The sequence below is a fragment of the Habropoda laboriosa genome, unplaced genomic scaffold (assembly GCF_001263275.1).
Source record: "Habropoda laboriosa isolate 0110345459 unplaced genomic scaffold, ASM126327v1 scaffold153, whole genome shotgun sequence".
Classification (NCBI taxonomy): domain Eukaryota; kingdom Metazoa; phylum Arthropoda; class Insecta; order Hymenoptera; family Apidae; genus Habropoda; species Habropoda laboriosa.
This window is the reverse complement of record NW_017100272.1, coordinates 365,051-392,467: the sequence shown is the minus strand read 5'-3', so window position 1 is coordinate 392,467 and position 27,417 is coordinate 365,051. Positions and strand designations below refer to the sequence as shown.

The following is a 27,417-nucleotide window of genomic DNA, read 5'->3' as shown; positions in this document are numbered from 1 at the left end:
CCCTAAAATGATATTTAAAAAAGTAATAGAACGCTAAACGATTTGCGTATCAAATTTAACAAAAAAGACGATTAACATTGTTATTATGGCTAGCACCAGTCAGCCATGTACGTAAAATCTTTAAATAGACTTTGTTCTAAATCACTAAGTGGTCTAGGATCTTTAGGTGGAGTTAATTGGGGTTTTTCTGATGTAAATTCTTCATCAAAATTACTGACATCTTCCACAGAATGCTGAAATATAAGTACAAATGCAGTTTATCGATAACTATTCTAATAGATGCAAAACTGAAGTACAAAAAAGCATAATACTTACAATTACTGGAACAAATGGCGGTTTTACGCGTCTTAATAGTAAATCATCCCAAGCTATTTGCCTAAAGAACGCTTGCTTTTTAACATCTTCCGCATCTCTTTCGCTACTACCCAATCTTCTATCAGGATTTTTCCTTAACAACTATAATTAAACAGAAAGAATAAAGATTATTTAAATCTTACTTATTGTGGAACCAGTAAAGAAAATTCACACAAAAAGTAATATATTCACCCTTCTCATTATTGCTATTGCTTCCAAAGAAAGAAATCGTGGATAACGAACTTCGTCGTTCACAATAGAATCGAATACTTCCTCTTCATCATCACCAGGGAATGGTGACTAAACGAACAAATGTTAATTAGTATAAAGTACTTATCGTTCGTAATCGAATGAAATTTTATAAAACTTACTTCACCAACAAGCATTTCAAATATCAGTACACCAAGACCCCACCAGTCAACGGCTCGTGTGTATGAGGTTTCAGTAAGAACCTCGGGAGCCAAGAATTCTGGTGTACCACAAAATGTTCCTGTTCTATCTCCATAGCCCATTCCCTCTTTACACAAACCGAAATCCGCAATTTTTACGTACCCTTCTGTATCCAACAGTAAATTATCTAATTTTAAATCTCTGTAAATGTAAAAACATAATTGAGAATGTATCCTTGATACAAAAAAAATTACACATACTTTTTTTTTCAATATCTACCTGTAAATTATTCGACTTTCGTGCAAATATTGCAATCCTAACACGACACACGCTGAATAAAATACAGCTCGTGGCTCTCCAAACACATCTGCGTGTATATGCATCATAAGATCTCCTCCAGCTGCATATTCCATTACAAAACACACATGTGCCTATGAGGAATGAAATCATAATTTTCGATGTTCTACTTAAACGTTACACTTACTGCAAATATAATTGAAATAACATATACCTCAGTTTGAAAGCAGGCAAATAGATTTACAAGGAAAGGATGACGTGTAGCATTAGCCACTTCGAATATTCTCTTTTCTGAAAGTAATGACTCCACTTCATCCCTCGCTATTATATCTCCTTTTTTCAATGCTTTAATCGCAAAGTATTCTCCTGTATTTCTATACTGCGATAGGATTACTTTTCCGAAATGACCACGGCCAAGAACAGAAAGTAGCCTAAAGTTATCTATGGTCATTCCAGTAAGTTGCGAATGTCTTCTAGATTCGTAGGCGCTGTCTCTGTATTGAGCAGGCTTATTCGGCATTTCATATACAACCTATAATTTGTAAAATATTTATTTTAAAATAACATGTTGATCGCAAGATAATGATTACATTAATATTAATTATTTTGATATTAATTGACAGTATGAAATTTTGTTATTCAGTTTATCCTTATGTGTCTGTTAATAATGTTTCAATGATTATAAAATACTGAAAGTTTAATTATAATAAAATTCATACATTATTATTAGTGTACTAAATAAAGAAGATTGATTTATTAAGTTTCAAATACTTAGCGGTATTTTTTTTCTTTTTGCTAAATGTTAAAGATATTAGAAGCAAGATAAATATAAGATTACATAAAACATTTACAAGCCTTCATATACACACACATATATACATGCAAAAATTTAGCTACATGCTATTTGTGAAAAAAACCTATAAAAATAACAAAGAATGAGTAATGTTTTGTTATTACGATAAAATAAATTACGATAAACATAAAAAGAGCGATATTATACTTAACGTGTTAGTAGTAGAGGAATATCAAAATAAAAAATAAAGCTGCGTGTATTAGAGGTATGTACCTCATCTTCAGGAAACTCGACGACAGGTTGGGGCGAGGGTGTGCGTGGAGAGGGTGGTGCAATCAGCACAGGACGAGGCTCTGTTACGAGAGGCCTCAAATTTGCCCCCTGAGGACCCCCCTTTTCCTCGTTGTGCAGGAAATCAAACTCCCTTAATGCACTCTGTAACTACATTACTATCTGCTTAGCTCTAAAAGCTACTTTATATTGCGATATACTTTAAACTGTAGCAGATATTACGAATAGAGTAATTTATGTTCTGATAAAATTAATCAATTGACCCAAGTATCAAAGGGAGTTTGTTGCAACTTTGCTAAAGGAATACTGCACATTGTACAATGCACATTGCACATTACAGTGTACCTTTTCTATGTTGGTGCTGAACATTATAAAAATGGCTATGCGTAAAAGAAGCTAAGAATTAAAAATAATATATAAATCAAACGTAAAAAACGAAAAGAAAAGTTTGTACACTTTAAGCATTTAACAAATTGCTGTTGCCCGTTATATAAACCGCGTTTGTAAAGTTTTCAAGGTACCTACAGAAATGATGTATTTCTGGTATCCTCAAAAGCAGTATCTTGCGCAGTTGAAAGTATATAATACATATGTGCTAACATGCCTTGACAAAATATATAATACTATATACAAACATTAGCAAGTATATCGATTCAACTGGATATAAATATATTGTATGCATGTGTTCTACATGGTTTTTACCCATAACCAGTGTACCAAACCCCTGAACCTTTCAAGTAAAAGAACATACTAAGGAAACTTCGAAATACTTTGTAACAAGATGGACAATTTACAATATCGCTAAAAGGGTACAAAATAATCACGGTTTATCTTCTTTTCTATGTAACACTGGGAAGTCTAACTTTGTTGCAAATAAAAAGTACAGTGAGGAATAATACAAATGTCTCGTGACTTACCTCTTGGTCTAATTTTGGTGGTGGTGGAGGTGCAGGCAACGAGGGTTTCTTTGTAATCGTGGGTGGTGGAGGTGGAGGATGTTCTGGAGGACGAGGCAGTGTAGGGCTACTACTTGAAGTTAACAATCCTAAGGGTCTAGCTCCACCTAATCCTCCCTTTTCAGGGTCAGGCAGTTCTCCAGGCGTTTCTGGTTTATCTTCCAGTGAAGTATCAAAAGCAAGTTGCAAAGGTTGAGGTCCTAAAAAAAATCAAATTTATGTCAGAATCTTCTAAGAATTCAACACGAATACAATGTAAAATATCTAGCTACCTGACGGCGGACTTTCAGAGTTTCTTGGACTGTGCAATGAAGGAGCAGCAGATCGTTTCAAGAGTCTACCCCAAGTTGCAACGTTAATGTTCATCTGATTAGCTCTTGGGAAGTTTTTCACTTGTTGCTTAAAGATTTTTCGTTGACGTTGCAGTTTAGGTTTCCTCGAAATCATAGGGTTCAAGAACTTAATTTCAGCGAAAAGAAGACCTTGCGGCTCCAATTGCAGAGCCATTCCGTGTCTCACATCATCGATGAACTCTTCTAAACGTAAAAACTTTATAGCACAAAGAGATCTCCAATCTTTCCAATAAATGCCTATTTCGAGTTCTCTCGACTTATCTAGTTCGATGGAAAACCTATGAAAATAATATCATACGTCTACATATCGATACAGTCGTAGTTTTTGTATCGTAAAATGAAGTATAGGCATGTACCTCTCGCAAAACTATCTATGTAATAAAAATGTACCTTTGATCCCAAGCCTGCTGGGAACATGGTCGCCAACTAGTTTGTGCTACTGTTTGGTTATCCAGTTTAATAACTGCCATAATATCATCTACGGTAAACATACAAAAAATTTAACACGTTGTTCACACGTTTATAGGAAAAAAGCTAATAATAGTTGTAATAAAAACGCTTACTACTGGTTTCATCCTTAACGCTGTACGATTTGCTCGAACTACGTCCTGTAACTCCTTTAACAAAACTACGTAAATCCGGACTTGCTGGATGCTCTCTTCTCGTGCGCCCAGGCACTTCTTCTGCCAAGTCTTGACATCCCATTAACCTTACCTACAATTACAATTACACGCAATGATCTTTGATAATCATTAGGGAAATTTATGCCAGAGATGATTTCTATGCAAATTTCTTTTACCTCTAACTGTCCAGTAACAGCGGCGCATCTTGAAACCGAAGCAGGCACCGTAGCTTTACCCTCTAATGGACCACGAAACGGTTGCAATGATGTGTAAGTTACGGGGACCGGGCTAGCTGATTGCACACTTTCTAATTCTCTCTTCAATTGAGCAGCAGTACCACTGTCAGGTGGTAATTCTTGTCTTCTAAGTTCGAGGGATAATCTCAGCAGATCCAACTTTCTACTTGATTCTGCAAGACTTGCTTGAGCCTAGAGAGTGATTCAAGAGATAAATGTAAAAACATGTTTGACCTTGGAGGAAACATCAATCGGAGATGGGAATTAGTGACTCATGTAACGAACCAGCATTACTAATATAATCAATGTTTATTAACAGCATAAGTAATTGTATGTATCTGTTAGCTTACATAAATGCTCGATATCCAGCAGAATGTTTTAGCAGATCATGACAATTATAAATAAAAAAAAGAATCACCAGTATGGAATACGGATACTTTTACTCAATAAATAGAACTTAAACACACGCGTTATATATTACAAAACACAACCTTATAATATGTTCAAATATAGCTTCGTCACGAAACCGAGAATACTATGATATAGTTAAAAAAAAAAGCTTTAAGAACGTATTAATATATCAAGTCTCAAGAATTGTTAGTTCTAGGGATTGGTCGAGCTATCCTCGTTTCCTTCTTCAAACGAAACCCCGTTTGTCGTTCGAATTCGCTTATAGAACACGAACGATCCCGCGAGTTCAATTCTTCGAAGTATCTTCGACAATGCTCGCAAGAACACGAGGGATTCTTCGATGGTCCTATGTGATGACCTGGTTTGCGAAAAGCGTTCACCACCGAGCCAAATATCGACGCCTTCAATATGTGATCGGTTCTCTCGCCCTGAGGCGTCATAAAGGGAGAGGTAACTCGAGAAGGTACTTTCGACGGAAGTGGAGATGGGCTGTTAGAAACGAAAGGACCTATTTGATCGCGCAAAGCGTACGGATGAGGAATACTATCGCTACGCGTGGAATCGGAGTACTCTTGCTGAGAATTCTTCTGCTTCACAGGCTGCTCTCGCTCTGGTATACTCGTAGTGTTTTTCTCTGTACGCTCAGTAGAAGTTTTACTCGTTCGTCGAACAGTCGAGGCTTTCTTCAACATTCGTTGACTCTCTTCGCTGGACACGAAGCTCCAGCCAACAGTACCGCTCTCGTCTGTATCTTCCCCGCTATCAGCAGACGACCATCCAATCTCGTGCTTTTCTAAATACTCCTTCATCTTCCTATTCTGCAATAAATATTTACGCTCGATTTCCGGCGAGCGCCACTGTTTATCCTCTCCCTCGGACTTGGCCCATATCTCCTCCATTCTCCGTATCCTCTCTCTATCGGAGGAACTCGCGTACTCGAAACTGTCGCAAGGAGTTAGCCCTACTTTGCTATTTATCAACGAGTCTATGTCGGACAGAGTATCCTTAGGCGATGTGGCGATAGTAGAATCGTAGTCGAACGGAATGCCAGCGTTGGAAGAAGCCGCTGACCATGGTGCGGAATCTACATCCCGAAGAGCGCTGTAAGAGCTGAATTGCGAAGGATAAAGCGAGCTGAGCACGTCGTCGCTGTCGTAGCCCTTTGAACTAGCTATAGAAGGCATTCTCATGGGTGCATGCTTGAAGCTATCGCATCGTCGTTCCGTAGCACGTTTCAGAAAAGCTTTGTCATCCTGGAATCCCCTGGGTAGAATATCGCTTGGTACTTGAGTATGCGTGACTAACACGTCAGGATTCTCGAATACGGTCATAGGGGTGTCACGTTCGTTCTCGGTAGACGATTCAGTGTTCTCATCGTCGTCGGAACCGGTGCAGTACACGTCTATGTGCACAGTTCGCGATTTACGCTTCGAGCTGTCGTCTTTCGCTGAGGAATCAGACTTCTCCGAGTCCGCTGATGGACCGATGCTCGTGGTCTCTGAAGCTGTTGTTGGCGATCGACTCTCTTGCTAAAATCAGACACATATGTGATACAAAATCGTTCGATATTCACATCGAAAGAAGAAACAACTCACCTTCTTCTTCTTCTGCTCGTCCGAAATATGGAGACCAGTAGCTTTCCTCCTCACTTTACTCTTGCTCATAGTCGTCGAAGTGGATTCCTTGGACTCTATGTCTGTAGTCTGCGAAGACGCGTCTTTGCTGATGGTAGTCGACTTACTCGTAACTTTATCCTGCGTACGACTGCAGAAATGCGTACTATAGGCGCCAGGTAGACTTCCACCTTCCGGACAATCTTCGCAGACTTCCGGAACCGTGCTGAACTGATGATGCCGCGAAAAAATATGCTGATGGGACGAATGATGCCTCCAGGAATTGTCGTACAAATGCTTCGTCGACTCGCTGCCCGCTGTTTTACTGGAAGTCTCTCTTTTCGTACCATCTCCGCTGTCCACAGCTGACAGAACGATGCTACACGTGCTCTTGCATCGACGATTGTACTGTTGAGACGGTCGACGAGAAGGCAAGCTCGAGTAGGACTGCGGTGAGAATTGTTCGCTGTTGTATCCCGAATCAACGTTCAATCTTCCTCTGGACGACATGGACTCGTCGTTCCCGGACGATCCTGACCTTGGAATCGTGTAGAAGCCTGGCGAAGGCCTCGGAGGTGGAGTCGAAGTGAAGAGTATGTTGCCTCGTTGAAAACCGAAGGAACCAGGGGACGAAGATAGATTAGAAGTGGTGACGACTGGAGTCGTCGTTGACGGTGATGACTCGCTGGTGTTCCATCGGTATATCATACGAACGCCACCTGAATCTGTGACAGTGGAGGACACACTTACCGGCGCCTGAGCGGATTCCGAGGTGACCGGTGTTCCATGTCGAATCGTGACTTCTGCACGCACCAACCACGGAGGTGGTTGCGCGTTGTTCGAGTTCCCTTGACGACCGTACATGATGTCCAAGCCTTTTTCTTCAGCCTTCTCCACGCCGTTATCCACCGCAGAACACCATCGCCGCTCCGAGCGTTCAATCGGTTTCGCTGTAGAAACGCATTCGCCCGTGGACCGTTTCTCTCCTCCGTTACGAAGAGGATCCGTCGACGTTCTCTCGATAGTATCGTCGTTCCGTTGCACATCGATGAGAACACTACTGTCGATCGGTGTGGTATTTCGCGAAAGATGGTAGCACCGCGCTCCGCGGCCGCGGGGCTATTTGTTTCCTTTGTTCGGTGTCGTTTATTTTTTCGGTTCGAAGGTGGTTTCAACGAAGATACGTCTCGCGAGGGACTTCCCCTCGTTGCGCAATTGTCGTAAAAATTGATTGAACGACTTCGAACCGACCGATGTATTTTCAGAGGGTATTTCACAAATCCGTGGATATATTACATTAGTTCTTGTTCGCGGAAACACACCGCAATTCAGCGATACTGCGTCTCCCTGGTCTATTTTCAGACACCCAGTGTTGTACTGTATTCACACGATTTCGGAATCTCTTGTATCGTTTCGATATTACGTATCGAATATTTGTAAAATAGTCTGTGTCTCTTCGCGGAGAGCATATGTTACTACATCGTTTCGTAGTTTTTCCACTCTTCGCCAAACTCGAGTATTTCCTCGAGTACTACGAAAAAGGAGATCGATGCAGAAAGTGTAGCATCGTTGTATCGACAATTGTTCATATCTGCGTTTATTACAAAGCACGAAATGAATCTCGACAAATATCCAGTCTCGTTAACACAGCTCGCTCGTTTCTCGTAAGGTGACAAACCATACGTTTAGAGCAGCGTCCCAAGGTATAATTAGCACAATATAAATTTGGAGCAACGTACAGTCGGACCAAATATACCTGGAACCAGATGATACTTTTAATACGGCACAGTTCACCGTGCACGATCGGTCGCTTCTACCCGACAGGATACAATCTTCACCCACACGAAATCTCGATCACCTTCGATCTTTTCCAATGAAAAAGAAAGAGAAGAAAAAAGGAACTTAATAATACTATCCCAATTCTATCCAGTCTAAATAAATGCACGTTTCTCTCTCTGTCTTAATCTTCGCTCGACTCTCCGAACGGCGAAAGTTAAACTCGATCGGGGATCTCTACAAATATTCTGCCCTCCACGGACGTCTAATTATTCAACGTGCAATATCCTCTCTATTTCTGTCAGTCTGCTTCCGTCTCGGAATCCAATATGCTTCTTCAAGAAAATCTCTGCGCTCTAAAAACCCAGGTTCTCAGCCTCTCTCATGCATCCACAGGTGTATCTCTCTTTCTCTCTCTCTCTCGATAAAGAACAGACGTCAGTTTTCTCAAATCGTGTGTGCGTGTGTATAAGTGCGTGTAGAGATGACGAAGAAACGAAAGAAAGTGTTTCTCGTACGTAAGCAAGTAACTCTGGGACGGCTTCGAGAGTTCAGTCTTCAGATTCAGGTCATAGTTCCAAGTGTCGTCGATTTATCCACGAATACGAACAACCACGATATCTCCGCGAATGTCCGTGTAGATGACACAGGCATTTCTCGAGCGGTCGAGTCGCGGTTGATTGGCGCACATGTCGCTGGTTTATCGCGTTGCTTACGACTGGGTTATGCCAGTTCTCTCTCCCCCTCGAAGAGGTGGTAACTAAGCGCGACCCGAAAAGGCGTCATAGAAGACGACGGGGAAGCGGGGATTAGGCAGTGGCTATTTCGAGAACGGTGCGTATACGCCACCGCTGTTCGAACACGACGTAGTCGTCTACGTCGAACGCGCGTTCGAGCGACTTGGATACACGGAAAATCGTTAATCCCGACCGACCAAACGAATTCTCGGGTCTCTCGTTTCGATTTACGTCGTCAACGACGCACGATACCACCGTCTCTGCTTACGTCACAACCAGAAAGGTACATATACACGTGTATGATGTAGTACATAGAAGACGAGAGACTAAAGAAGAGTATCGTCTCGTCCCTATGATACTCTGACTTTTTCGCAGCGAGATTTTATAGATAGGAAAAGGAACGACGTTAATGGATTTTGTTCGTTGTGAAAGACACGTTCGAATGTCGCGGACAATGTGACGCACAGTGCTTTTCAAAGGACATCATGTCCGTTCCAAGAAGAAGAGTATACACCACGTCAATGGATGTCTCTTTCGACGATGTATCTCTGCTAGTGTAGCAGCGTACACAAAAGCTTTTCATTATCGAAACGTCACAGACTCGTTGGTTGTCACGTCGTATTAACGGGTATATTGAAGAGGAAATGATACGTACCTCCGTTAGAGCCTTCTTATCAGCAACTTTGGCCCTTTGTAGAAGACGTATCACGTTCTTAGCTCCCTCCACCACTGCAGCTTCGATTCGCAAACGATGTCGCAGCTCCTCCACCCTCTCTTCCAACGCCAGCTCCAAGCTTGGCTCGTACCTATCTGTAATTATAATTAGCCGACGTTGTTGAACATGTTCTAGTTGAATATCGATGATTATGATTCTAACACGAATCGAACGAAGTTTCATGCTTCCTCGAACACGCTCTCCTCGCGGAAAAAAGACGTCGAAAACACATGGACGTATGAGTGGGTGACTTACTAAAATACGACTGTTGATCGTTCGATGTCTACAACGAAGGCGAGATTGTTTTTGCGTCACGCGACACTGCTCGATGTCCTCCTAGCTACATCGATATACATTCTCCCCTTTTCAACGTCGTGTGAATCGAACGAAGCGACGATAACAGTGGATTTTTCTTTTTACAATCGACAAAGGTTGTGTAGTTGAATAGTATACGCGTTTTTCGTACAATCAGAATAACACATATGTAGGTACGTACGTACATTTATAACCGAGTGAAATGTTAAATACAAAAGTCACGAAGCCTTTATATTTACGATACTTGTGATAACAACGGTACGACTATGGTCAGACAATTTTCCAAGAAGTACCGAATCGCAACATAATCGCTTTTCGTACCCCGAGAACATCATTATCACGCAAGTAACGTTGAAGTAAGGAGCATTAGGTTAAAATTATTAACGCATAAAGTTCGCCAAGATCCACGCGTTGGCCGACGAAAATTCTGCCTGCATCTTCCATGGTACACGTCTTCTCTCGTTACTTCCACCAAATTACTATCGTATTTCATGGACGGGCTGTGCCCTATATTTCAGCGTTACCATTATCCAACCGCGTAACGCGCGGAAGTGTGTGCAGAGCATGAGTCACACCAGCAACCGACGTATCTCGAATAAATACGCGATACGATGAAAGTTAATTGCCAATAATTACGTCCTTGAGGTGACTAATTTCTCGTCTGTCCTCCTTAAGATCCATCTAACAGGCAGGAAGCGACGCTGCGCTCGATTCTCTGTACCTTTATTGCTAGCCGTCTCGCCGTTTGGCGGTGGTGCATCGCCGCGCGCGTGTTGCTGCTGACGAGCCTGTTTCACCTTCATTATTCGCATGCGTAGGAACTCGATTTTGGCGCGAGAATCGTCTAACATCTGCTGAGCCTCCTGCAGTAACTTTTTATCCCGGCCACTGGTCAAACTTTGTATCATATTCTCCGCCCCCTGCTTCACCTGAAATGTCAACGGATAAACTGGTTAATCGATGCAGTCACAAGAATATTTTTTTTAATATAATTCACAGGTACTACGATCAGATACGAAATTAGCAACACAGAGGTCACACAGTTCACCTTTTTGAAAAATAATTTCGGCATTTTCTATTCACCAGCAGCTCAACGGCTAACCCTATTATACTCTGAAACGGATCGCGTAATATGACGTAGAGACACGATTTTGCTTCTACATATATGACGGTAGGCATTGAAAATTCGTTGACATTCATAGGCTGGCGAGCAGCCAGAATTCAATGACGCAAATTTTTTTTTCATTTTTCTGTCAAATCTTATCTTACATGCTTTTCGTTATTTCGCTCTTTTTCTCTCAATTCGTTGACATGACAGATGTATCGAAGAGAGAAATATTACGACTGTCGAGAGTTACATTCGATTTTTCAATCAGATTGATATTGCGAATAGAAAGGAACTTGCAAAGACGGGTTCGAAATTTGCTACTATGTGTGCTTTGATTAGTGTAAATTACCGTATGACGAAATGGGAAGCTATCTTTAGTGAAGAAAAAAATGCCGACGATTCACTGTTGACTCACACAATAAGAACGGGCTAGAGTTGCCGCTGTCTCTCCCGCAATCACTCGCGAATTGCACACTGATTACGGCGCTGTATTAGTGTGCGATCGTGGCTACACAGTGATACACTCACACTGCTGCGTAACGCAGAGAAGTAACAATTAATCATACGATTTTTAATAAACATCTTTATCGTATTACAATTAAATTAATTATATTTTTTGGAGTAATCTAATCTCGGTGTTGCTACCTAAAGAAAACTACCGAGAGTTCGAAACTCGCGCTCCCATACGCTGATATACAATTCCAATTATAGAAACGAAGAAGATCGCTATCCCTCTCTCGTTAAGAGTGGATTATTCGAATAAATTTTCGCGACATTTTTTAGCGCTTTTTTATTTCCCTTTTTTCTTCGTCCTTTTCTTTTTCTTTAACAAACGGCGTCTACCTTGAGTTCGATATTGAGCTGCTTCTCCAAGGACAAAAGACGAAGATCCGTGAATAGACCCTCCTGACTCGGCGACGACGGCCCCATTGGTGACAGAGGCGTGTCTGAAACGAAAATAGGCGTTGAAAATAAAAAGTCGTTTCTCGATCCGGTCGGAGATTGTTCGATTATCGAAAAAGTACGGATGTAATTAAAAAAAAAAAAAAACAACCGGAGAATCCTTGAGCTTACGAAATTACGATAAATCATTAAGAACGACAAAAAAATATATCTCTTCACGTGTAGGTGTTGATACGTATAACGCGTTACTGCATCTCGCGACAAGAGAACTCTGTCCAATATAGTGAAATCGCAAGGTACTCTAATCCCACTTCCTGTAACCCACTGGAGATATCTCCGAGGCAGGCTAAGGACTCCCACGTATTTAATGTACTCCCAAGCACAATGCGAGCGTAGAAAAAGTGGCTGCTCTTCTTTGTTTCCACGTATACACACGAGCACATCTTTGCACGCCAATTTCCCATCGTACCCAAGTTTTCACTGCGAGTTGCTGCTGCTCCGCGACGCGAGCAAGCCAAACGTCCCTCGACCATAAAATGAAAGAAGAAGAAGAGAAAAAGAAGAACCTTTACGGCACGGTAATCACGTCGCTTCTCAATGAGATCGCGAAATTAATCGTTAACCGCGCTATCTTCCCGGCTCGATCTTAACGCCCGTTTAAAACGGGCCGAAAGGAGAATGAAAAATAGAAGCGCAAATAGGGTGATTTAGGAAACTGGTAGCGCGCGTGGTTCGGTGAAATTAGCATGAAAATTTCCTTTGAAAATGATCCTTCCTTTTATAAGCCGTTGCTCGAGAGATTTAACGTTCATCCTTAACGGCGCAATTAAACAGGTGTGGATTAAGGTCATGCGCCATAAAGTCACATTTGCTTTGCATAAAGAGCAATTGCCACTGTTGTTAAGTGTGTACATGAATATATGTATATATACAAGGTCTACATAAAATTTGTAATCGATATTATTGACACGAATTTCCGTCGGTGTATCGAGAGAGAGAGAGAGAGAAAGAAAAAAGAATTGTTCGATACACTTAACCTGGAGTAGAAATATAAATTTGCTACGAAACAACGTATTGCACAAGAAACGATCGTAAAAGTAGATCAACGTTTAGGTGAGCGCGGAAACGTTTCTGAAAAATGGGTGTCAGAATTTATAAGCGGCGTTTCCGGGCGGGCCGGAACACCGAACAATTACTGTAATCAATTCCACTTACGTAATTATATCGACGTCGTTTGCGAAACGTACGCGCGACTCCCATTTTAATACGCCAGGCACGCCCTGCGACCTTTTTTTTTTTTATTTATTCTCGAATCGCGGACGTGCACACAAGCGGTACACACGCGTGAACAGATTCGTTCGTGTACGTGTGTGTGTGTGTGTGTGTGTGGAAAACACGTATTTCCCGTCTAGCTAGCCGTACTCAACGAACAACCGGACGATTCCTGGTTTTACCACGTTCGTCGAATTCGTGCGTTCAAACACCTAGCCAACCAGAGCTCTTTGTGAAGAACCAACGGTCGGTCGAAAGGATTAAGCCGTGAAACAACGCGAATTCCGTGCTCGTTCCAAGGCAAACGAAATTTCTTTTGGAGCTCGTCGAAGCGTGAAGGCCCCCGCTAGAGAGGATTTTTGCCATAGATATTATAAAAAAAGAACGGCGGTGGTGGTGGGTGAGAGGGATTTAGCGAACCGTGCGGAAAAAGAACGGTAACGACGAGCATCGCCGACAAAGAAACACGTGAAACGCGCGCACACGACGCCTATGCAGCACCGCGGGATAAGCGCACTTGCACCGTCGGTGCACGCACTGCGCGTTAGCCTGACATGTCCGAATAAGGCGAGCCACGAAGCGAGACAGAGAGAAAGAGAGGAAAATAAGGAGGATATTGGCCATGTGAATGCATACGGGAGTAGCGTCGTTGGAATCGGTTCGGCTCCACCGATTCTCCACTGTGCGCCTCCTCGTTCTCCGGGAAACGAGGAACAGGGGACAACGGAAGGAAGAGATGTTCTCCAAAGGGGATGTCCGTAGGAGGAATATGTATGAGGGTATTGTCGTCGTAATCGGTTCGACTTTTGAGGGCTTCTGATTCTTGAAACGATAGGAAGATTGTGCAAAGGAAATTCGTGATTTAACCCCTTCACGTATCATCTTTTGTTGTTTTTTTTTTTTTTTGATTATTCTTTGAAACTTGCTTAGATGATGATAGATGTGATCAATTTGGTTTCGATTCGATTCAAGGTGTTCTATATTCTTGGAGCGACAGAAAATTCGATATACGATTTTCTTTTTGACGGTCAAGTTATAATTATCCTTTCCTGCGTTTAATAGAGAATTACTCGCGTGGTAGACGATGAAAGATTATATTCGTTTCACTAAATTAAAATGGAAGTGCGCAAAGGATGAGAGATTAAGATGAAAGTACGGCAACAGCACGGTAGAAAATTTTGAAAGCGCCTCTAGGCGCCGACAGCAACGAAAATGTTAAGACAATGGGCAATACATAAAGTGACGGAAAAAAACGTCGCGAGGAAAAAGTGAATCGATATTACAAAACACGAGGTTAAATACGACTACACACACAATACACCGTGCATCGTTAAAATGCGCACAGTTGGTTCTCGACGAAACGATACAGGAAAAAGGGAGCAACCGAGGGGAAGAGCCGGTTACCCAGGAGGAAAAAAGGGGAATGACACGTACACAGGAGTGTGTCAAAAACGTGGAAAGAAGGAGAATAATTCGTAATAGGTTGGCGAAACAGTGGAAGAGAGGTCTCGGGACAATACGGTATATATCGAGGAGTACGCGAAACCATGTCATTAGCGCAGTACCAGAACACGTGCCCCATTATACTCCGGTTTCTACGAGCGTGGGGCGACACGACAAAGACTTTCCTTGTTTCCAGACTACAAAACTCCGTGCACACGCTCTGTCGCGCTGTTTCTTCCTCTTCTATCTCTCCCCCCGTGCGCGAAACAATGAATGGAATTATTGACGCATTCGGCACTTCTCTACGTAACGTGGTGCACTTTTGGTAAAGGAAACTGCACACGCTAGATAACGATCTCCTTTTTTTCCCCCCTCTTCTGCTTGTTTCACTATTATCGAACAAGAGAGAAAGAGAGAGAGAGAGAGAGAGAGAGAGCGGTAGGAGAAGCTGTAGAGCTATCTTTTTCACTGGTTTGACGACCTCAGGGTGCAACGCACGCAACAACCCCTCGGCAACACTGAAAGACGCGTCCGTTCGTGTGTGCATAATTTTACCAGCACGCATCATCTCGTCTCCCGTACTACCAAGAGAGAGAGAGAGAGAGAGAGATCGAATGAAACTTGCTACTCTACATCGAGAAAATGATGTTCTTCTCTCTGGTCTCCGTCGTATACAGAAACAAGTATTCATACGTGGAACACTGGTTACGCAAGAAAACTCTTTGTTTTCCATCCGGCCTGTGGTATCGTTTAAAGGTGCATTGAAAAGGGGAAAGAAAAAGAACATAACGAGCAAAAATACACAGTTAATTAGAGAGAGCATAGGATGCAGCGAGGAGAGAAAAAAAAGGTCTGTATGGTGAAAAATTAAAAATTTTAATCCCTCGACAAGCTGCATAAGCTGTAACACGATTTCCTCTCTCCTTTCGAGCGCACTCGCGCACTCGAGTGACTCTCTGGCCGCGAGTCGCCCATTCATGATTTCGCCTGCACCGTGCGCCACAGGCTCTCTTTTCCACATATTCCACGCGATTCACGCAGACGCGCGATCACGAACCGTAACCCCGTGGGCCAGACTTCCTACGGCATAACATTAATATATATATATATATATATTACGTAAGGAATAATTGTGTTCCGCTGCATCGTAAAAGGGGATGGAGTATGGTCTGGCAACATCCTTATTACAGGACTGATTAAAATAATTAACGTCGGCTAGAAACTGAGCGTGAACCGTACCGTTCTCGAGCGTAAACTGCCTCGAATCGACAAAGACGTGCGCGCTGGTATCCTGTCGCGTAACACAATCACTTACGTCAATAGAGACTTGCGAAATAGAATATGTTATTAATTAGCCTAAACGTTACTCAACCATTGTGTTACAGTCGACGACCATGGTCGACGGAAAAGAATGCTCGGTTCTGGGAACGCACAGGCGGTATCCAGGCGTCTTACTTGATAATGAAAATCAGATAGAGAAACTATGTGCGTTTCGCTTGTAACTATCGCACCGGTGATTGAAAAGTCGTATTTTTCCCTAAAGACGTTTCGATCGTGACGAGAAAATAGCGGTACGAAAGAGAGACCTTAGGTGAACCTGGCTTGTAAAGTAACCGTAACCGTGTCTAATCGTATATCGTGACGTTTAAATTATTAGCATAAGAGCTACCGTTCGCGTCGATCGAGCGAAATTATGCGACCGGTTTTCAGAAAAATGTCCACCGTTTAAAAAGAGCCACCGGTGTAACCTACTAAAAACCTATACAAGCCGTCAATTAACCGATATAAATCGTCACGCTTATTTGCGAGCGCGAGTGATTTCCTCGGCGAAGTTTTACGATCGGCAGGAAAGGAGCCGTAGTGTGTCCCGGTATATCTGTTTCGCCTCGCTCTTATAAATTACTACGTGCGTGGCGTACACACGCGTGTGTGTGAGAGAGAGAACCGTGGAAAGCGTCGTAAAACAGTTTCACCGAAGGTTTCTGATAAGCTTGAGGCGGTATCGGACGAATCTACCGGGTTCAATTTTCTCTCATTCACCAAACGTGGGCGTCACACACGCCGGCCTAGACAAAAGCGATTTCGTTCTCTCTTTCGCGTGTATTATAACATTCCCCTCTCTCTACAGATATACACACCGGTCAATACACGTCAACGCGTTACGAGACTTCTGTAATTCGTGACTCATAATCTCTTATCGATCTTTGATCTTTTTTCACCGTATCACGCAATGACGACACGAGCATACCGGGAATTCGTGAACCTTTAAATCACTCGCGCCGGTAAGTGGATAGTTATGCCGTTTCTTTCGCGTGTATTAGCCCCTAATCATGCGATATTATCTTTAGCGGGCTCGTCTCGTGCAAGTGTCTCTTTATGCCGAAAAAAAAATTGCGTAACTTCGAGCGTGTACACGAGAAGGAAGAGTTGAAACGCGGGACAAAAATAGGACGATGTTACGTTTGTAAACGCGAACACGTTGAGGCTCGAACGCGCATAAAACCGACTCTGTATGCAATAAAGTTCGCGCTGGTCTGGGTTTACAGGCCACCCGGTGAAAGGATAACAGAGAGCGTGTGCCTGTACACGGCGCGAATTTTTTCGCGAGCAACGACGAACACCACACACGGGAGGAAGTGAAAAATTCGCTTTAACCGGCGCGGATCGATGAATCACTAGAGAGCATGTGTGGAGGCTCGACGAAGCGCGATCGAGCACATCATCGAGACCATCCGGGATATATCTCTTGGTTTGTGCGCGGTAGGCACCCGGGGCAACGTGATTTGCGTTACGGAACGCGCGAATTATGTAATGCGGTGCGTTTATTTAGAAGCGGTTCGCGCGCCCCGAACAAATGTCGCGCGGCGCGAGAAACGATAACGGCCTGAACGAGAGAAGCAGGCCTCTGGTGCTTTACGGTTACAACAATAAAACGAGGCAACCTTTCGCACACCATTATCCCGCATAGAGATATCGACGTATCTCTGCCGATCGGAAACGCAGATTTCGACGAACGAAATTTACAGAGTGGTAATATGAAATCGTGGAGCAATTATTTCTCACGCTTACAAATTGCGCCACGTGTAGAGTTTAACCCTTGTTTCGCACGATTAATTGCTAATCTTTCGCTCAACGCTTTCCGCTTTACTTATTAGCCTTTTGCACTCTGCTGGCGCCGCTACGGCGACATTCGTAATATGCATAATTTCATCGGCGCTGCCACGGCGGCAAGAGTAATTTGCATTGCAATTTCAAATTGGAAGATTGTTTGTACAGGTAGCAAAGAACAGTTTGCTTTTTTCTTTCGGTTTTCGAACGTTTCACGGTAGAAGTGTGCTTCATGCTCGATCGTATAAAGAAGTGATCGAAGAAATTAAGTTGAAATTAAAACAGGCCTCAGGTCATAATTTCCCCGATACGTTGCTGAAACGCTCGGCAGCGAGCTTAATGTGCGAGAGCACGAAGAAAGGAAACCGCTGAATTGGCAGTCATTTCGATAAATACACGTTGAACGAGCAAATGATCGTAATTTTCATGGCGGAGGATGCCTCGTGGCCACGTACGATTCATGCGTGTCGCGATATCTCTATTATCCGCTATAGAATCGTCCGCTGTAGGGGTACGTGTCCGTTTCAGAGTAAAACAATCGCGAGCTGCTCTAGAGAGGCAAATTTATCACTGTACACTGTGTTGAGAGTACTCTCGAGAGCAACCTTCGCAAAAAACCTAAAGCTCCCTTTGCAAATTTATCAGTGGACTATTCAGAGTACCGGCGGAGAGCTGAGCACACACTCTCGAGAGCAACCGTTGTAAAAGCCTAAAGTCCCCCTTGCAAATTTATCAGTATACTATTCAGAGTACTCGTAGGACGTGTACCCTGAGATACGCTCTGGTCGCGAAGTGTCGCGACGATTTCGCGTGGAGAGTTTAGAGAGGAAGCAGGTAGTCCCTAAAGAGGGACATTGGTAGTAGGGAGTAGGGCCTGAGGGCCTCCCTGATACACGACAGCGTGGAATGCGAAAGCGTGGGTTCGCCTCGGTTCGGCTGAAACGCGATCTCGATCCACATCGAGGAGGCAGCCTCAGGCGAAATACGCGAGCGAGCGATCGCTCGACCGATCGCCTCTCGTAATACGCTGCTACGCTGATCGTATTATGTGTGCACCGTATGTACCTACATACAATTTCTACACAACAAGTGTTCGTATATGTGTACCATGCGAGAGAGCGTTTTCACTGTCCCTCGCGAGGAGAGCGCGCGCGTTACACGCACGTATAGCCAGAACTCGAAGAACTGGAAAGTGAACGAGAGAGCCCTCGCCGCTCGACCGGTGCTCGTTACGTTGCTTCCCTCGCGGCTCGACACTAACAACCGGAGGAAAGGAGGGAATAGTAGTATGCACTTTCTCCTGAATCCGTGGCACCGTCTCATCCGCGATATCTTATTCTAAGCTCGTGGTGCTCTCGTTCTTATTGGTAATGGGGGAGCAAAGGTGGTGGTAATATTGAATAGAGGGGGTGAATCTGAAAGAAGGAAATCTACGTCGGACCTTCGATCCGACATAATCTGGAAAGTAAAAGGTGGACATTGTAGACGGATATCGTATATTTCCCCGCTACATTGCCATGCAAACGTTCAAGCTTGTATAGTTACGAGATGGTTATTGCAACGAATAGCCGATAATAAACGTCCGGAAGGGAAAGCTTGATCTCTACCACGGAGATATACTTTGATATTCAGATTTCCAGTAGGACGTGTAATTTGCATAACAGAAACTTTTCTACACGTCATAATTAACGCTACGGATACCTGTCCATTTCAGAGTAAAACTATCGCGATTTACTCTCGAGAGAGTCTGTGCACTCAGAATGCTTGCGTACACAATTCGAGTGAACTCTCGAGAGTGGTTATCGTAAGAAACTGTCATATGGACGCACACCCTAAGCTCTTCTCTAAAACGTTTAGAATAGCACGACGAAGTGGCAGTATAATTGTCCACATAATGTAGGGCCGTTTTAAGGCAAATCCTCCGGAATCTAAACCAGTTATTCGTCGAGGTAACGATACAGGAAGCGACGTCGTCGGTGGTTGCATTGTTAGGACCGCTCTGAATGGCATAACCCGTCGCAAGAGGGAGCTGAATGAGGTGGCCTGAAGGCAGGTTGCTTAGTCCCTCAGAATGTATGATGACTGACTTAACTGGAGTGGATAGAGGCGCGCGTCTGGGTCCACGGTATAAATAGATGCTACCACTTACCGTCAATTCAAAGTGAACACAAGACTCGAGCTGCTCGCTGCTTGTGCTCGCGACCGGCTACGTACGGAGGCCTGAGGCGCGTCACGAAACAGCACCGATAGCTAAATGCCACCCAGTGGCGTAACTAGTCTTTCAAGGTCGACGATTCGCGAGAAATACCAATTTCGACCGTGTTCCCGTACCACCTTGTACCGTTCACTTTAACCCTTTTAACCCCAGACGAGCAGGGAGAAATAAAATCGTTACATTTCTCTGATCGGGGTGAGGTTTGACCTCTCCTCGATTGATGCATGTCATCTTGATCAACTTCTTCTCGCGATGACCACTTTATTTCGATAAATAAATACAAATATATTGTTTAAACGAAACTGAGAAATCTATTCTTCGCAAGATTGCGTAGGTGTGCCTGTGTAACCGTAGAACAGCCGAGGACAGAATTGATCCATCGGATCGCGATAGATGATAAAACGGTACATTGATCGCGATCGCGCGATACACGGGACGTTTGAAATTCGACGCTACGCCCGTGACTATTCAGAGTACCATGACCCCCGATTACGAGGATCGGAGTTAATCGTTCCTAATTTATGTCCAGCGACTGCATGGCGGTAGTGTGTACACGCTGGTATTCTAAGCGAGGGAAAAGACCAGCTATGCCGACTGGAAATTCCCGTAGAGAGAGAGAAAGAGAGAGTACCGTTTCCGAAACGACTTATTCGCTGCAAAATACACACGCGTGTGTGTGTATGTGTGTACGTCAGTCGAACCGTTAAGAATAATCTGGCCAAAAATCTGCGGCGCCATTGGTGTGATGCGTTCCAAAGTCCGCGAGCATAATCCGCACAGCGTAAACAAGCAAATCACGTGTGAATCGCGTAAATTGAATTTTATTCACGACCGGAGAGAAGTATATTTTTTACAAAGTGAAAATATCAAGTTCACCTTTGAGAGTTTGAAAAAAAGAGAGCGTTCGAGAGGAGAGGAACCGTGAAAGACGCCAGAGGCGCGGACGATTTTTCAAACGGGAGTTTATCGAAGGCACGGATCGCTGAATCGTCGATGCAACAACGGTTATGGCTGCTCCGGCTGGACATGCTCGATTTGCCAGGCGCGAATGCCGTAATAAAGCAGTAGCTCGCATGCACGGTTGAGCTTTATAAACCGAAGACGTCGTCTCGACGGCTCGTTAGCGGGTGGAGTTATTAAGTGGCCGCTCGTTAACGGCCTCGGAGCCCGGCAGTCGTTAGCGTGGTAGGAGGGAACATACCGGAACATATTTCGCCATTACCTCCGATGTATCGATAAGTTAACCCCTTGAACAGAGTAGAGGAAATACCAACTGATACCTCGACAAAAAAAAAGAAGTGAAATTGGGTCGTTTGCGACTCCGACTTTTACGAGGGAGATCATAAAAATAAACGCGCGAGACCAGATTATGCAATTACGTTCGAGGGGAATATACTTTGGTTGATTTATCGGGTGGGAATTTTTTCGCAAAAATCGTTCGGAATATCTGCCGCTGAGACGAATCACAGATTTCACACGGTCTGCTCCGAAAAATCCTTGAACTCGTTTAATGGTATCGATGGCTCGCGATGGAGCGTATTCCGCGCGCCACGGACCGAAGCGGTAATTGATCGGCACGAAGTCTAACACGCGGCATTACATAAAACCCGTTTAGGTCGCGCATGAGTCTGCCTTCTCTTATCCTCTCGGTCAATGCCATGCAGCGTTAACGCGAATACAAAGATGGTATCTGAGTTGGCTTACGGCTGTATATATGCCTCCACCCGTGTATATACTCTCTTTTGCTCCCTTACCTTGACCGTTCGAGTGATTCTGCTGGGGCGACTGGGGCTGGCCCTGCGTCAATATAATTTGACTCTCCAGTTGGTGAAGCTCTGCCTGTAGCTCGTTCAGCTTACTATTCGACTTTTTCACGATCGTCGCCACATCCGAGAGCGCTTTACGATCGGTCGCCACTTCTCTCAGCTTCTCGGCGCCAGCCTTTATCTTCAGCTCCTGCAACCAAACACAACGAACGTATATACATACACGCGGTCTCTCTTCGGTCCGTTTTATGGCGAAGCCTTTTGTTACGGATCGTCCAGGACAAACGTATCCCGCCACCTCGTTGAACGAAGAGAAGCAGCAGAGAACACACCAACCGGCCAACCACGGGAATTTCGCTCCACGGAATTCAAACACGGACGATCGTTATTATCGATCCGTCGATCGTCAGACCGCGTCCAGAGACCACTCCTCTCCCCGAAGCAAATGAGACGTAAAATTGTACTCGTGTTCATGCCCACGGAGAAGCTCTATCCTTTCATTCTATTACCTCCTATTACATTTACCATAAACTTTTCTCCCCATGGTGAACACACACACTTGACAGGCGTCCCGGTCCTCTTATCATTCTAATATCACAGGCTGTGAATAATATTTGCGAGCGGTGCTCAAAACGAAACGATTTACCTACTCCGTTCTAACGCAAGAATCTGTTTTACCTGAGTTCGTCTAGCATGATTTACGGCTACGACTATCTAAGCTTCGAAAGACGTTACGCAAATGCATGGACTTACGATTATAACGATATATCAACGAGTGTAATTGTATTTTTGCTTGAGTGCGGTCGGCTCGAAGCAATTACTGAATCACGAGACTCCGCAGTGAAGAGGAATCGTGGAGCAATTGAACAAGGAATGTATTTATACGAATACATTTTTGTCAACTCTACGTTACACCCTCCAATTTTCATTCGCTCTTTTCGTTACACACCTTTCAGAATCGTTTACTACTATGCAAATAGCGTAGTAGTCGGATATTTAACCGGTAAATACGTTGAAATTTCTTCGTCATCAGAAAATTATCGCGAGTGATAAGCTCAGGCAGACAGCTTGACACCTCCTCCATAGCGCGGCAAGTATCGCGCAACGAGTCACCCATTGATTTACGATCGACCGATCGAAAAGGTAGCAGCAGCAACAAGAGCACCGCTCGTTCTACTAACTCTCGTGGCGCAGAGAGGAAGAAAGAGAGAGAAAGGGAGAGCTTACGCTACACCCGTAATTTCTTATCTCATTGCGGCACGAGGGAATCCTCCTTTTTTTCTTCTTCTTCGCTCTTCCCCTCGTCGAAATAACCATAAATTCCGGCCGGGATCCATTAGTCACGTGGATCGTGCCGGTTTTCAACAGGCGTGCCATGGATCGACGGTGGCCTGACACATATCGGATTTCTTTGTTCCTCCCTTGTCGCGAGGAGGGACGAAAAAGGAGAGATAAGAGAGAGAGAGAGGTGTAACGAAGGGAACGATACAACGTAAGGCGGGTATAACGCGAGAGGAAGAGAGTATGGAAGAATCGGAGAAGGATACACCACCTCCTCCACCTCTCTTCTTCTCTTGTGTTGCGCGAAGGGGATATCGTGTGCGAGCCGCGCGCTACCGTGTATATACGGCTAGGGGAAAAAGAGAGGTTCTGGGAAGAGACGTAGCTGTGAGAAGGATAAGCGAGACTCGACATACCTTGCGTATTTCTCGGCGTATGTGCTCCCGGAGCTCGTCGAGACGAACCGGCAAGGGCACCTGGTCACTGCCAGCCACTCCATACTTGCTCGACAGTTCGTAAAGAACCGGGTGCCTGATGTAATCGCCCTGAAACAGATTCCAAATTCGATTATTCCTACGTTGCACACACACTTTCCTCTGTCTCTTCTCTATCGATTATTATCCAGGTGAAATATGAATTGGAAAAAAAAAGAAACAATGAACAAAACGAAGGATAAATTGCAAAGATTAGAGCAGCCATTCCCTGACGATTTATCGATACGTATATCGTTCACGTCCGTCCAGTGTGACGATATTTCTAAACGTAGCACGTTTTATACGTTACGTTACCTCTCTTACACAATGTTATCGCGTAATTTCACCGGATAAATTCTCCCCTAACGCGAACGCGCCCGCTAATAGGCGCCTATTTGCGTTCACCATTCGTCCTACACGTTCGAGTCTATTTCCACACCAGTTAATCCTGGCAGTGACATTTGCATTTTTCCGAGAACGTCGAAGAAGAACGATGTGCTTTGCTCGCGGTGTTAAAGCATCGGTGGAATATAATGCACACCTTGGCCACCGCCGGAAATTGTCTGGCGCGCCGCGCGGATGTGCACCGATCCACCACAGTTTCTATACTCGTTCCACGGTTTATAAAAGAGAGTACCTTCAACGGCGGAAAATATCGATCTTAACGGGTCTCGATATCCCATCCACGCCTATCTAACGGACCGTTTAATTAATTCTCCAGTCTATATTTAAATTATTCGATTGGTAATTCGACCATCGATAAAGGCGTTCGATTAATTCAGTGGCGCCATTGTGCTATCTGTAATATTCGCGATATCTGTACAAGCCCCAAGTGTATCATTAATATACTCATGGGAAAAGCCAGAAGTAATTATATGCCCGGATCGTTCTTCCTCGACATCGTGCATGGTACAGAAGTACAATGCGTTCCGTGCAAATATTGACGGAACGTCCATTCGTCGAGATACATGTGTATCTCCGATGAAATCGTTCGATTTATCAGTGACGTCCACGCTCGAGTTACGTTGCATCGATGTTGTATCGTCGGGAAAAAGTTTCAATGCGGAGAACGTACCGCACATGGTGCAACGCAGCTCCAAAAATATTTGGATTTGCACGGTTTCGTTACCGGCAAACATCGGCACGTACTCTTTCTCTCCTTGTTGACAGAAATAAACGACATTGTTCAACTTTCCTATCCGAACCTTATAAATAAACCGTCGAAATTTCTCTTCGGTTTTTAAGGTTAAGCATATCGACGATACTACTGCTTCGCGTGAAACTGTGTTCAATTTTCATAGGGCATTACACTCGCGTTCATGAATGAATTATTAACGCGTGATTGTGTGTAGAATTTACCGAAGTGATACTTTAACGTTCTACAAATGTTTGATTGTCACGTGTAATTGGCAAATAGAAACGTGTAAACGCGATTTAACGGGATCAATCTGCGTTTCCTCGCTGAGTGACGCGCGTTCACCCAGAATCTAGGCTGCGCTCTTCAACCACCTGTTGCAGAAAATCCGAGATTCTACGAGCGTTTTTATGCCCGCGACGATCTTCGCCGATGCAACTTCACGAATTCGTCGCGTTCTCCCGAGCGGTATTGCTACTTGTTGAATTTCCATGGAACCACTACTCGCGAAGCGTACTAACGTTGCACGAAACGACAGAGGAATACTTCAATGTTCCGTGTCGCACCGATTTCACGATTTCTATGGACTGACTGAAGAAACTTTGCCGATGCTTTATCTCTTATCGTGGCGATAACAGCGATTCTCAATAGCGAAACGTCGCGACAGAATTCTATACGAGAAGAAAGATTTCACGTCTACCTTAAAACCACCGCGATCTAATTATGCAATTAATTCTTCGTTGTGTACAAAGTTTGTACGGTTAAAGTGCAACGATACAAAATCGTCGCGACAAATACCCTTGTAACCTCTCTTGCAAACAATATGAGTCAGTGGTATCCTATTCTCGTTGCACGGATTCGCTCGTGAGATAGACACACCTACAAGTTGCTTAAGTTCGAAACTTTGGCGACAACGGATTCCAGAAATAGTGTGAGTTTCTGCATTCCACACGGAGGAAGACGCAGCACGATTACTAGTAAAGATAAATTTGATCGCACGGTATAATTCTCGAGCCGTTGTCACATCGAATAATTCCGATTATACTCGTGCTATTTACGCTGTTCCGAATCTCTTTCTTTAAAATTCCCGCCGTCCGATGTAATTAATGTTATTTTCCTTGGCAACGGTAGCCAAGGGGTGGCGCGCGCGAAAGAGAGAGAGAGAGAGAGAGAGAGAGAGAGAGAGAGAGAGAGAGAGGGACTTGGAATAAATCGTCAACCGAAGTCTAATCCGATCGAAGCGGCGGTTCTGTTCAAGGTTTTTCGCTCGTAATATGCGAAAGTTTGTTGCCTGAGAGCACGAAGTTAATCGTGATGGTAGTTTTCGTAACGTGCCGTAAAACGATCGCGAGCGGAACGAATTCGGGCCGTACGGTGGGTGGGAACGATTTAAAGAAGCAACGAACCCCGAGCGCGAACGCGTGCATCTTTATCGTATGTGTACTTATACGTATGTGTGTATGAGTTTGACACACTGACGCATGAGCTATTTTCATGCATTCCGTAATATGTGTGCCATGCATAATAATCCGGAGAGGTCAACAGTCGTCGCGAGCATCACTCTAACGAAGACGTAAAAATTCTCCCCCTCCCTCTCGATCGAAATATTTACGACCACGATAATATCGAGTTACCACCAAGTGGTTCGTGATGTTATTGTTAAAAAGAAACACGGGGAGGAAATGACTCGTCTTCTCGACGGTTCGTGTTCACAATATGCCCCGAGGAGCGAAAAAAGAAATTTATAGTGAACGGTTGCAATATCGGACGCGGTTAAACGATATCGTTAATGGAAAAGTTCCGCCCTTCGAAAATTCTAATCATAGCCATCTATGCCGTTATGATTAATCGCCACAAGAAAATAGAACTGAGGAATTAGCGTAGCGGTGTGCGCGAGGCTGACCAACGTGTACCATTTTATTTTTGGGTTACGCACAACGTAAAGCATCTGTTAGCAAATTGCGAAAGTCACGTATATCTAGCAACGTTGAACAATCAACTCGTGTGATAATGATCGTAGCTGGGTTAACGCGATATAAAACGCGAGTTGGATCGTGTAAAATTCATTTTTCGTGTTTCGTTATCGTTCGATGGTAAACATGTCAAAACTCTTTGAAAACGGGACTGAATGTTACACTTCGTTGAATATCTGACCGATAATGATGGGAAATTCATAAATCAAAGATTACGAATTCGATAGAACGGTTCGAAAGACGAACCGGTAATCGTTGATGCATAGATTTGATCAGGACGATGCGTTAAGCTAGCGCTATCTCCGCTGCAATGGAGTTACCATACCGATCACGCTCCTGTCAGAATAATTCTCAGCCGTTACTTGACTACGCTTTGACAAACGTGCCTCGCACTGTACACCTATGCCCCGTAACGTCAGGAAATACCACTTGCCGACCGAAACAGGTGCTACCAGGAACTGTTTGGAAAGTTCTTGGAAATGCGAATTGAACCTATATCGAGTATGTGAGTCTCGTCACGCCTCGTTTAACATGAACCGGGCTGAAGGCGTTAATAGTCATGATCCAGTAATAAATCACTGATCATCATCGTCTTTAAGGAAACATTCCTCGAGTCTAGAGAGAGACAAGTGCGAGCGCGTTGTCGGCGAATGATCGCAAGGAGAAGAATGGAGCAATATATAAAGTACTTAAATTACGCCCAAAGCGATCTTTTATTATGGCGGCTGGAATCATCGGTCGGGCGGCGACCAACGCGTACCAGTTCGTAAAGAGAGCGTGGATGGACCTGCGACTCACCTGATAATAGCTTGATTCCGCCATCTTGGACACTATACTCCACTCACTCACTCACTGCTTTCTATCCGTCCTTTGTGCATGG

General features: G+C 44.0%; 1 protein-coding gene across 2 annotated transcripts; it reads right to left on the bottom strand.

Moving 5' to 3' along the window:
* Positions 1 to 6: 6 nt before the first annotated feature.
* On the bottom strand, positions 7 to 27,417 carry LOC108573533 (serine/threonine-protein kinase N). Of its 2 annotated transcripts, XM_017935994.1 has the most exons (24): positions 27,336 to 27,417; positions 23,373 to 23,501; positions 21,664 to 21,865; positions 11,812 to 11,915; positions 10,582 to 10,789; positions 9,457 to 9,640; positions 8,481 to 8,539; positions 6,681 to 7,357; positions 6,300 to 6,650; positions 5,936 to 6,233; positions 5,345 to 5,875; positions 5,088 to 5,275; positions 4,234 to 4,485; positions 3,998 to 4,148; positions 3,825 to 3,912; positions 3,354 to 3,712; positions 3,043 to 3,281; positions 2,108 to 2,269; positions 1,256 to 1,573; positions 1,024 to 1,175; positions 726 to 945; positions 547 to 654; positions 316 to 456; positions 7 to 233 (listed from the first exon to the last, which is right to left on the bottom strand). In XM_017935994.1, exons 1-24 carry the CDS (start codon positions 27,357 to 27,359, stop codon positions 90 to 92), a joined length of 5,289 nt encoding a protein of 1,762 aa, XP_017791483.1. In that variant the 5' UTR covers positions 27,360 to 27,417; the 3' UTR covers positions 7 to 89. The 2 variants fall into 2 exon arrangements, with proteins under 2 accessions (XP_017791483.1, XP_017791484.1); XM_017935995.1 differs by lacking the exons at positions 5,088 to 5,275; positions 5,345 to 5,875; positions 5,936 to 6,233; ... (1 more) ...; positions 6,681 to 7,357; positions 8,481 to 8,539 and having other exon boundaries at positions 2,108 to 2,275; positions 9,486 to 9,640.

Bases quoted from the DNA above. Each gene is read 5' to 3' on its own strand.
- LOC108573533 (XM_017935994.1), bottom strand. From the start codon at position 27,359: ATGGCGGAATCAAGCTATTATCAG. The intron at 1,176-1,255 runs GTATATGTTATT...CATTCCTCATAG, and splicing joins TTGCCTGCTTTCAAACTGAG to GCACATGTGTGTTTTGTAAT. The intron at 655-725 runs GTAAGTTTTATA...TTGTTCGTTTAG, and splicing joins TTGAAATGCTTGTTGGTGAA to TCACCATTCCCTGGTGATGA.